This window comes from Monodelphis domestica, chromosome 1 (genome assembly GCF_027887165.1).
Source record: "Monodelphis domestica isolate mMonDom1 chromosome 1, mMonDom1.pri, whole genome shotgun sequence".
Taxonomy (NCBI): Eukaryota; Metazoa; Chordata; class Mammalia; order Didelphimorphia; family Didelphidae; genus Monodelphis; species Monodelphis domestica.
In genome coordinates, this window is record NC_077227.1 from 56,482,897 (window position 1) to 56,494,381 (window position 11,485).

At 43.9% G+C, this 11,485-nt stretch overlaps 1 protein-coding gene across 4 annotated transcripts; it reads right to left on the reverse strand.

Annotated features, from left to right (window-relative positions):
- Positions 1-94: 94 nt before the first annotated feature.
- On the reverse strand, positions 95-5,803 carry COMTD1 (catechol-O-methyltransferase domain containing 1). 4 transcript variants are annotated; one of them, XM_007478445.3, is made up of 8 exons: positions 5,632-5,801; positions 5,378-5,517; positions 5,081-5,186; positions 4,777-4,895; positions 4,432-4,486; positions 3,920-4,036; positions 3,481-3,614; positions 95-2,419 (listed from the first exon to the last, which is right to left on the reverse strand). In XM_007478445.3, the coding sequence occupies exons 1-8, from the start codon at positions 5,717-5,719 to the stop codon at positions 2,270-2,272; spliced, it is 909 nt and encodes a 302-aa protein (XP_007478507.2). In that variant the 5' UTR covers positions 5,720-5,801; the 3' UTR covers positions 95-2,269. The 4 variants fall into 4 exon arrangements, with proteins under 4 accessions (XP_007478507.2, XP_007478508.2, XP_016283418.2 ...); XM_016427931.2 differs by having other exon boundaries at positions 2,282-2,419; positions 3,924-4,036; positions 5,632-5,803; XM_007478446.3 differs by lacking the exon at positions 3,920-4,036 and having other exon boundaries at positions 5,632-5,800.
- Positions 5,804-11,485: the final 5,682 nt, after the last annotated feature.

The window sequence follows — 11,485 nt, forward strand, 5'->3', positions numbered from 1 at the left end:
GTAGAGAAGATTTGAGCACAGTGTAATACAAATCCCACCCTGAATTTGGAGTCATAACCTGTGTTATGGGTGACCATAACAAAGTAACCAGACCTCAGTTTCCTCATTTATTAAAATTAAAAATATTAGACTAGATAACTACTAAGGATCCCTGTAAATACTATGATACTTTATGCCACAAGGTATCCATGATAAATATATCAGGGCTTGTTTTCAGAGATGTATGGGTAATGAGCAACATAACGTTTCTATTTGAACAAAGCTTGGCAAGTTTCTATACCAAAGCCTGTTTAAACATTGACTGGGATAGGGATATTGTCTTGGTAGGGGTGCTCTCTGTATGGAGTAGAATCAGGGCTCCCCATGTTGATGAGTGGCCCGGCTGGAAGAAGGTGCAGTATAGGCTTCACTCTTGATTATGTTCTGAATCTTATTTTTCCACTTAAGGTCTAGAAAATGATAAAGACCCCTGGTTAAAAAAGCTTCATAAAAGAGCACATGAAGCCTTAAGAAGTAATTTGAGGACAAAGAAAAAACTCCTATTTATGGCGGATCACTTCAGGAGATGGAATAGAAGAGTTTGTTAAATGAGCTTGATGTGACAGAGGATCAGAGACCACACCAGTCAGAATTCTTTGATATTTCCCCTTTTCTAATGCACTTTCATCATAGCATTGGTCTGAAAAGAGTGACCAGTACTACTGTAACTTGTAAGAAGTTCACAAAATAGTATATTATTAACTAGGGGGAAGATTTTAAGAGTAGTTTAGGTGGACTAAGCTAGGCTTTAAGAAATGGTTCATAACTTGGAAATAAATACCTACAAACACTGCAGCCATCCAGATAGAAAATGAGGTGGGTAGCTCTGTATCTGCATATTGAAGCCGTCCATAAAAATGGAGATGAGTGCTTTGAGTGAAAAAAAGATTGGGGAGGCTCACAACTTCCCCTCTATTAACAACAGGTGTAAACTTCATGGTTTTAAAACTCAAAAATTAATAAGGATTCCCTCTTTCCTGCTCTGTATCTCTTGTTTATGTAGGTTATGTTTTTTGACATTTGCCATATTAGAAATTAAAATGACAGTATTATGAAGAAACCAGTTTTGATCTTAAACATACCCCCGAAGGGTTTTTTGAACCCTTTGAAAACCACTGATGTTTAGAATTTACACAAGTAGGGCAAACACAGAAATTAATAGTAAGCACTACAGAAATGAAATTCTGTGTAAATTCTTGCACAATTGCATATATGAATAGTGTCAGATGGGGAAGATACACTAAAGCTAGTTAATTTGGGGTTTATTTTTACCTACCACCTGTAGAAAGGCAGGAAAAGTTTCTGAATGCTTTTTTTCACAGAAGTAGCAGTGCTGCCACATTTCCTTCCTGTGCCTTATGATTTTGGCTTTAGGTAAGGCGTTTACTAAATGTCAGGCACCATGTTAAATACCAAAAAAGGCAGAAAAAAAAACAAGAAGCTCCTTATAGCTTGTGGGAGGTAGAGAGCAGCTTCCCTGGGAACTCAGTGTTGACAAAACTCCATCTCTTAAGGGAATTGTAAAAGTCAACTGGCAAAAAAACTTGGCTTCTAGCAATTAACCAAAGTTAGGGGTATGTCTTCCTGGTTGTTAAGGGGTTTGAGGAGATGATCTAATCCCCAAGCTCTCATTTTACACACTTTGGACAGTGAAGGGACCTGTCCAAGGTCATGTAAGTAAAGACAACCCAGGTTAAAATCCCGACATACCATGTTAAACTGCCTGTTGCTATTTACAAGGATGGAGTAAGTATCTACACCTCTTCAGAGCCTGCTAAGGTTTTGGAGAGGTGTGCAAAGGGACATGTAAATATCTGAGGAATATGTTCCAAAATGGGTGGTTCAAACTATCTTTAGTTTTGCCCATGTATGAAGAAAATCATTCTGAACACCTGGGTTTTAATCTTAGCTGTTGAATGTCATTCCTTCAGAAATAGTAGATAAAATATGCCACCATTGTGGGTCCACTTAGCTGAAAACCAAAAATATTTAGGTTTGAATTGGGGTTGCGAATTGCTCCAAACCTTTCTTTTCCCAGAACTACTGGGGAATCTAAATGCCATTGAATGCCTGCTAACCTGGGACATGGGGAGAAAAGCACACAGGAGTCTCAGAGGGTTCTTGGGTCCTAATCCTTCCTTTTAATTGTCGTTTAAAAAACTTGTCCTGTGAGCTCTTCTACCAATATAGAATTGCCAGCCTTGCCACCTAGTCTGTCCCTCTAGGTCCCCTAAATCTTGAATGCCAAAGTGAGGCCATCTCCAAGGGGCAAGAGGCTGATGTGGACCCTGGAGTCCCTTAGGATTCTTTCATTGAGATCCCGAACACACTCAGCAGCACCCTTCTGTGACTTGTTGAGCACCTCCCCATTCCATAGGACCTAGGTCAGAAACAAAGGACAAATGGAAAAAGGCTCCATGAGACATTGACAAAGGAAGTTAGGGCCTGGATTGACTTGACAAGCATTTATTAAGCCCCTACCATATGCCTAGGCCTTGGAGATATAAACAAAATGAAACAATTTTTAGAATCTGACTGGAACTTTTTAGGAAAAAAGAGAGGTCAGGGATATTTTGGAACAAAACAAAGTGGCCATTTTCATACCCCAAATCTTCCCTGTCCAGTATGCTAATATTTTGGTTACCTTTTAGAGAAGCAGGCATTAATTTTATGTTTTTAATATTCTAAGAACTGAATTTTAATATCAACTGAAAAAATTCTCAGAAACAAAAACCATTTTTCTGAAAAGTGGGAGATACAGGAGAATATCATTTTTGTTTCTAGAATAACAGATCGAGAAAAATGCAGAGGCCTTTCAGAAATACATTGCAGCAATAATACTAATAACAAAAATAGATTAAAAAATAATCCCAATTCCTTTGTAGTCCTAATGTGCTTTATCTTAAGCATCTAAAAACTTTTAAAGAAGACTTACTGACAAGGCCAGTGACAAAAAAAAAAAGGTCAAGAATCCTTGTTTTAGAGGAAAAGCTGGCTAGCATTGCAGTTTTACTTAGTCATACTGCATGAAATATTTTAGGAATTCTGCCTTAAAAAGAATACATACACTATCAGCAGAAAGAAGGGGTCATTTCTCTTGGCACAAAAGGTAAATGAGAGAGTGGGATGGGAATAGTGAAGGCCAGAATTCAGATGGACTAAATCCCAAAGCTACATGGGGAGGCCAACATTTATACAGACAACATAAATTTGTTTACAAAGTGTCTGACATTTTATCTGTAAGACTTTGTCAAGTGCCACAGATGATAACCCCATTTTACAGATGAGCAAACAGAGGTTAAGATGTTGAGGTACAATTCAAAATCGGTCTATCCACTAACAGAGCACCTTGCTGTTCTTTTAGCCCCTCTTCTTGATTTCCCAGCCTTCTCCCGCCAAAGCACCCACGTTCCAAGCCTCAGCAGCAGCCTCGACACTTACTTTGCTAATGGCGATGATCCCACCAGACCGAACAAGCTTCAGACACCGCTCATAGTAAGTGCTACAGTTCTCCTTGTCGGCATCAATGACCGCCACGTCGAAGGTCCCGGCTGCCCCGCCAGCCAGCAGCTCATCTGAATGGAGGACACAGACTTCAGTCTCCTCAGCCCCTCTGTGCATGGATCCCAAAGCATGAGTGCCATAAGGACCCGTTTTCAAAGCCAAAGCGCTCCAGGTGGGGCTCCAGAGGAGCGGTTCCGGAGTCCAAGGGAGGGCGGGGTTTCCCCAGATCCCGTGGATCACGCCCAGGACCCCCGCGGCAGAGCCCCACGACAATAGTACGCGGGACCTACATGCAGGGCCAGGGAGGACCTTCAGAGATGCTGTTGCTAGAGCGGAGCTCCTCCTCCTCTCCCTAGGTTCATGGCTTCTCACGAACCTACTTGGGACACGCTAGCCTTCTGGCCTGGCTGCCTTGGGAGGAGGGACCCTGTCTTATCTGCAAGGCTGATTGTGCTGCTCCTGTCCATGGTTCCAACCCCCACAGGTGTGCAGGCTGTGGAGGAGCAAACAGTACGATTAAGACTCCATTCAGGGCTGTCTCCTCCATCAGACTGGGAGGTCCCCGACGGGCTTCCGGAGGCCAGGAATTTCCTCTGGTTCCAGAAATCAGGGCTTCCCGCATTAGTCTCTTTCCCATAGAGAGGAAATCTTGGCTGGTGGAGCCTGTGCCCTTTGTCCTCTGACTCATTCCTTCCCAGGTCAGCCCAGCACACCTAGGCCTGTGATCTGCTTCGGGGTTCCTCCTCCCCCCTTCTGAGGGCCCCCAACGCAGCCTTGCTCCTAAATCCAGGGCTGGATAGCCCCTCTGCTCCTTGCTGGCTCACCCACGGGGCTCTGCTGCCTGCCGCCTTTGGGTGGGAAAAGGTTCAAGGTAGCCCCTGGACCTACCGAGGGTCTGCAGGGCTGGCCTCAAGCGCAGGTCAATCTTCTGCTCCTCACCTGCCTGAAAGGATGGAGAAATGAGCCAGACCCTTCCTCCCCTGGGGGACACTTCATGAGGCGCCTGAGCTGACCACTGCCTTTTCCAGGGGAAGCTGGGCTCTTACATGGAGTGGACCCAGCATCTAGAATTGACACCCTTCTGCTTTCTACACTTCCTCGTCACGTGGTGAAATCTAGGGGAGTCGGGGTAAGGATCACATTCTGCTCATGGAATGAAACATTTGAATGAGTCCATTTTTAGAAGTACAAACCCCTCCCCAGCCCAGAGAGGAGGGACGGGCGACCACTCACCTCTCTCCAGAAGCGTCTTCCCAGCTCAGTGGGAGCAGCATCCCTTTCACAGGCTACCACCTGCCCAGTGGCAGGCAATGCTAGGGCCAAACTCAGGGCGGTATAGCCTGTAAAGGAGCCTGGGGGACACACAGGCACTGTGAGGCGCCGGGAGGGGGACGGACGGGGGACGGGAGGGGAAGTCTGATAACCCGAGGGGACCACCTGAAACCAGCGGGCAGGTAGGGGCCGGGGTGGGGGCAATGGCGAAGCTTGCTACGGACACCGGCACGCTTTACCCAGGCCCCCCCCGCTACTCGCTCACCGATATCCAGAGCCTTCTGGGCTTTGATGAGCCGGGCTAGGTTAGCCAGCAGCTGGGCCTGCTCACAGGTCATCATGGAATCCCCCTGGGGCTGCTCCAGGGTGAGCTGGGGAGAGGAGGTGGGGGCGAGTGAAGGGAGAGCCTCCCCCAAGCCACAGCCTTTCCTCTTTCCCTTCCTCCCCAAGCTCTGGGGCAGGATCCTGGAGGCAGTCACCGAGGGACGGAGCGAGTCCCCTCCTCCCCCTCCATTTCTCCCACCCCCGGTTAGGCGGGGAATGGCGACCCTTCCCAGCTGACCTTCCGAAGGCTGCGCAGCGCCGGGTGCTCCCGCATGGAGCGGCTCAGCAAGTACTGCCATAGGGGGTCGTCTTCTGAGGGCAGGAGCCGTCGCCTCTGCTCCTGTCGAGAGGCGGGCAGCCACCAAGACCCCCCTCTCCCTGCGAGGGGGGGACAGGGCGCTCAGCTCGCGGTACCCCCTTTTCCCCTCCCACGGGGCGCACGTGGGGCGCACACCACAGCCCCGGTCCGGCGGGGAAGCATGGGGAGCTCACCAAGGAAGACTCCAGTCGCGAAGGCCGCTCCCACCACGGCAGTGCCCACGGCCAGCTCCGCGGACAGGGAGAATCGCGGCAGGGCCATGGTTCCAAAGTGGGCCAGGGAACTAAGGGTCAGCAAAGGTAGCTCCAGGCCAGAGCCGCTCGGAGAGGCGGGGGCGGAGACGGGGCGGGGCTACAGGGTGGGGCCGGTCCATGTGGGTGGGGCTGTAGGCGGGCTCCCTGCGGCTGACTTGGCCTTCATCGACCAAGCCACGGCCTTTGGAGCCATCTCGTGGCTACATTTGGGAACTGCACAGACTCGGGCGTTCGTTTCAGAGGGATGGGGAGGAGGGTGACCCGTTCTCTCCACCCGCCGCTTGTGAACTCGTTTCTCCGTGGAGAGCGCCTCGGAGAGGCGAGCTGGGGGTAATGTGGGGGTGCAATGAAAATATCCATGGTCTAGGCTCAAATCCTACTTTCATCACTTACTAGATCATCTGGGTTTCAGTTTCCCTGGTTGTAAAATGACGGAGTGGGACTAGATGACCCTTTCGCGCCCTTCCAGCTCTAAATCTACGATCCCTTCTGCAGAAAGCCTGGAATAAATGAGACTCACGGATAAAATAAGATTGTGGTCAACTTTAGTCACCAACACTCCCTTACTGCATCCTCTCCCCTCAAACCCGCCAACCACGGGCTCGGCTGAGTTTGGGCTTTCCAAGTTTGTCCCAAGGTTCCAAGACAATTCCGAAGGACTTTACCAAGAAAGAATTGATGGAGATTATGAATGATGGAGATGGAGATTAAAGAGAATTTTCTTTTCCTCTTCCTTCCTTCCTTCCTTCCTTCCTTCCTTCCTTCCTTCCTTCCTTCCTTCCTTCCTTCCTTCCTTCCTTCCTTCCTTCCTTCCTTCCTTCCTTCCTTCCTTCCTTCCTTCCTCTTTCTTTCTTTCTTTCTTTCTTTCTTTCTTTCTTTCTTTCTTTCTTTCTTTCTTTCTTTCTTTCTTTCTTTCTTTCTTTCTTTCTTTCTTTCTTTCTTTCTTTCTTCTTTCTTTCTTTCTTTCTTTCTTTCTTTCTTTCTTTCTTTCTTTCTTTCTTTCTTTCTTTCTTTCTTTCTTTCTTTCTTTCTTTCTTTCTTTCTTTCCTTCTTTCCTTCTTTCCTTCTTTCTTTCTTTCTTTCTTTCTTTCCTCCTTTCCTCCTTTCCTCCTTTCCTCCTTTCCTCCTTTCCTCCTTTCCTCCTTTCCTCCTTTCCTCCTTTCCTCCTTTCTTTCTTTCTTTCTTTCTTTCTTTCTTTCTTTCTTTCTTTCTTTCTTTCTTTCTTTCTTTCTTTCTTTCTTTCTTTCTTTCTTTCTTTCTTTCTTTCTTTCTTTCTTTCTTTCTTTCTTTCTTTCTTTCTTTCTTTCTTTCTTTCTTTCTTTCTTTCTTTCCTCTCTCTCTCTCTCTCTCTCTCTCTCTCTCTCTCTCTCTCTCTCTGAGAATTCGGAACTCAACATTTTTCACAAGGAATGTTAAAAATTGTTTTACATGTAATTGGAAAATAAAATATTTTTTAAAAAACAAAGTAATTGGTACCATTCGAGGGGTGAGGTCTGCAGCTCCATATCGCTTAACCAGACTTCCCTGAAATTCCCTCTAAAATTCTTCTGGTATTGCCCGGTACAGACTCGGGGATGTGCTGCCACCAGGTGGTCTGTCTGCTAATCGCACCCAGATCGTATTGAAATGTCTCACAGGTGGACTATCTCACATCCTTTCCTTGCAACCACCCCGGACAAGCTGCTTGGTGTCCTTGATCTCGGTCGGGAGGGAGCTGGGTTTGGGAGTAGAGGAGAAGAATGAGGTCCAAGAGACCAAGGGGGGAGCAGCAGCCCCTACTCCACTCACTAATGTATACCTCCCTTTATTGGGGATGAATGTGACCCAGGAACAGAGAGAGTAAGAATGGGGTACTCCTTCCTGCCTCAGAAGGACATTATTTTTATCCTCACATCCTCAGTGCCTTGTGCATAGTAGGGCCTTTTAAGTGCTTGTTGCATTAAATAAATCAAAGGATGATGGGATCATAGATTTACACCTGGAAGACACCTTATGTGTTCTCTAGCCTAACCCTTATTCTACAGATGAGGAAACTGAGGCACATAGCATTTTGACCATATAGTCTTTGTCATACATATCAATCAGGAAGAAAATCCTTATGGCTCACCAGTAATAATAACTAGCATTTATATAGCACTTTACAAATCTCTCATTTGATTCAGCAGTTCTGACAGGTAGGTGCTGTTATCATCCCCATTTTACAGATGAGGAGACAGGAAGCAGACAGGTGAAATGACATGTCCAGAGTCACACACCTAATAAGTATCTGAGGAAGAATTCAAACTCAGATCTTTCTGAGTTTGAATCTGAGCCCAGCACTGTATATACTGCACCCCCGAGCTGCCTCTCTATGTTTCTTTATGAGAGGCAGCCTAGTCTACTGCAGACTTTCTTCATCTTTTTTTGTGCCATGGCCACTTGTAGCTAGCTGGCAAAGCCTATGAACAAGTTCATGGACCTCAAATTAAGAATCCTTAATCTTAGTGGCTGTCAGTGGACACGAGTTTCATTTCTGTTTCTGGCATTAAACTTGGGCAAATTATTCACTCTCAACCTCCGTTTCTTCATCTGTAAAATGAGGGGGCTTGAACTAGAAGAAGAGATATTGAACTCTCTGCTCCCTCCCCCTAGCTCCTAAATTCAGCCAAACCAGATTTAAATGTAATTGGGAAATGTTGAACAAAATAAATGAAAATCCAATAATCGAGATAGTGTTGCTTTGTGGTTTCCTAGGCAATATGGCGCTTACGGGGTTCTGATTCTATGTGAGTCTGACATCACTGGCCCAGATGGCCTCTAAAGACTCTTCCGTTTCTGAACTATGACCCTGACCTGTTTTGGTCCTCCACATGATGAAGACTTTGAGCTGAAACTAGAGATTCTTAGAGGTAGGAGATAAAGGTTGGGATTCTAAGAGATTAGGAGAGAGCATGCCTGGGCAAAGGTACAGTGGTGGACGATAAAGTGTGGGGTGAGAGGAACGGAAAAGCCAGTTGGTCCAGCCTGTGTGTGTGTGTGTGGAAATATGGTATGATAAGCCTTGGAAATGTAGGTTCATGAAAGGACTTTAAGTGCCAAATAGGGTTTGTGTTTGATCTTAGTGGAATAGGGAACCATGAGAATTTATGGAGAAGAGGAGTGACACAATCAAACTTTGGTGAATTGGAGAGAGAAGAGACTTGAAACAGGGGGACCAATTAGGAAGATGCCAATTGTGGTGTCCTCAATAGAAAGAGAGAAGTTTTTAAAAAGGGTGAATTTGGGAAGAAAGATAATGAATTATGTTTTGGACATGTTGGATTTGAGATGCCCATGGGACTTCCAGTTCAATATCTAATAGATAGTTGGTGAGATGGGACTAGAACACCAGAGAGAGAATAGGGCTGGATATATTCATGAAAGCATAATCTACACAGATGATAATTGAACCAATGGGAGTTGTTGAAGCCACCATGATAGAGTGAATGTAAGGAGAGAAGGCCCAGAAGACAGCCTTGGGGAAATCCACAAGTAGGTATATGGATAATATTCCATCAAAGAAGACTGAGAAGGCATGGGCAGGCATGTAGGAGGAGAACCAAGAAAGAACAGTCCTACAGGAGGGAACATCCAGGAGGAAGGGGATGGTAAATATTGTAAAATGCCACAGGGAGATCAAGAAGGCTGAGGAGTGGAAAAAGGCCATTTGAGTTGGTTATTAAGATGTCCCTGGTAACTTTGGAAAGAGCAGTTTGGTTGCACAAATTGACTCCAAGGCCAGATTGCACAGAGTTCAGAGTAAGTGAGAAGAAAGAAAGTGGAGGTACCAGTGCATACAGATTTCTTTCTTTCCTTTCTCTTCTTTCTTTCTTTCTTTCTTTCTTTCTTTTCTTTCTTTCTTTCTTCTTTCTTTCTTTCTTTCTTTCTTTCTTTTCTTTCTTTCCTTCTTTTTCTTTCTTTCTTTCTTTCTTTCTTTCTTTCTTCTTCTTTCTTTCTTTCTTTCTTTCCTTTCTTCTTTCTTTCTTTCTTTCTTTCTTTCTTTCTTTCTTTCTTTCTTCTTTCTTTCTTTCTTTCTTTCTTTCTTTCTTTCTTTCTTTCCTTCTTTCTTTCTTTCCTTCTTTCTTTCTTTCCTTCTTTCTTTCCTTCCTTCTTTCTTTCTTTCCTTCTTTCTTTCTTTTCCTTCTTTCTTTCTTTCTTTCTTTCTTTCTTTCTTTCTTTCTTTCTTTCTTTCTTTCTTTCTTTCTTTCTTTCTTTCTTTCTTTCTTTCTTTCTTTCTTTCTTTCTTTCTTTCTCTTTCTTTCTTTCCTTCTTTCCTTCTTTCCTTCTTTCTTTCTTTCTTTCTTTCCTTCTTCTTTCTTTCTTTCTTTCTTTCTTTCTTTCTTTCTTTCTTTCTTTCTTTCTTTCTTTCTTTCTTTCTTTCTTTCTTTCTTTCTTTCTTTCTTTCTTTCCTTCTTTCTTTCCTTCCTTCCTTCTTTCTTTCTTTCTTTCTTTCTTTCTTTCTTTCTTTCTTTCTTTTCTTTCTTTCTTTCTTTCTTTCTTCCTTCTTTCTTTCCTTTCTTTCTTTCTTTCTTTCTTTCCTTCTTTCTTTCTTTCTTTCTTTCTTTCTTTCTTTCTTTCTTTCTTTCCTTCTTTCTTTCCTTCTTTCTTTCTTTCTTTCTTTCTTTCTTTCTTTCTTTCTTTCTTTCTTTCTTTCTTTCTTTCTTCTTTCCTTCTTTCTTTCTTCTTTCCTTTCTTTCTTTCTTTCTTTCTTTCTTTTCTTTCCTTTCTTTCTTTCTTTCTTTCTTCTTTCTTCTTTCTTCTTTCTTTCTTTCTTTCTTTCTTCTTTCTTTCTTTCCTTCTTTCTTTTCTTTCTTTCTTTCTTTCTTCTTTCTTTCTTTCTTTCTTATCTTTCTTTCTTTCTTTCTTTCTTTCTTTCTTTCTTTCTTTCTTTCTTTCTTTCTTTCTTTCTTTCTTTCCTTCTTTCTTCCTTTGTTTGTTTGTTTGTTTGTTTCTTTCTATTAATCGATAGATATTTATTAACTGCTTACTCTGTGTCAGGCACTATGCTAAGTGGGAAAAGAGGAAAAAGACAGTTCTTGCCCTCAAGGATCTTACAATCTGTTTAGTGGAGGAAACAACACACGAACAAGTTCATACAAGCAAACTGTATACAGCACAAATTGAAAATAATGAAAAGAGGGAAGGCACTGGGATTAAGAGGGGTTGGGGGAAACTTCCTATAGAAAGGTGGGATTTTAATTGGGACTTAAGGAAGCCAGGAAGGTCAGTAGTTAGAGCAGAGGAAACAGAGTTCCAGGCAAGGGGGACTGCAGGAGAGAATGGCCAAAGTTGAGCAAGAGTTCATGGAACAGCTAGGAGGCTAGTGTCACGACCGAAAGAAGGAAGATGTAAGAGGACTGGAAAGGAAGAGAGGGGACTTTGAAAGGGAGGAGACATATAACTTCTTATGGATGCTAGTCTGGGGATATGGTAAGGTAAGGTGAGTTGCTTCTATTTTTTAAGGATGGGGCATTTTTGTAGTAACAAGGAGAGAGCCAACAGATGGGGAGGGATTGAAAATTAGAAGGAAAGGGGTGATTGAAGGGGCAGTTCCCCAGAGGAGACAAAAGGGGCTGGGAATCAAGGGTACAAACAGGGAGGTTTAGCAAACTATTTAACTGTTGTCCTGAATGAATGAATGAATGAATGAACTAAATGAGCTACTTTATAACAGGCAGGGGCTATGTAACTCTCAGCTATTTGTTATTGCTTTAATTATTTTTGTTTCTCCCCCATCTCCTTCCTGTAGGGGTGT

Bases quoted from the DNA above. Each gene is read 5' to 3' on its own strand.
- COMTD1 (XM_007478445.3), bottom strand. From the start codon at position 5,719: ATGGCCCTGCCGCGATTCTCCCTGTCCGCGGAGCTGGCCGTGGGCACT. The intron at 5,518-5,631 runs GTGAGCTCCCCA...CCCCCCTCGCAG, and splicing joins CGCGACTGGAGTCTTCCTTG to GGAGAGGGGGGTCTTGGTGG. The intron at 2,420-3,480 runs GTAAGTGTCGAG...TTTCTGACCTAG, and splicing joins GGATCATCGCCATTAGCAAA to GTCCTATGGAATGGGGAGGT.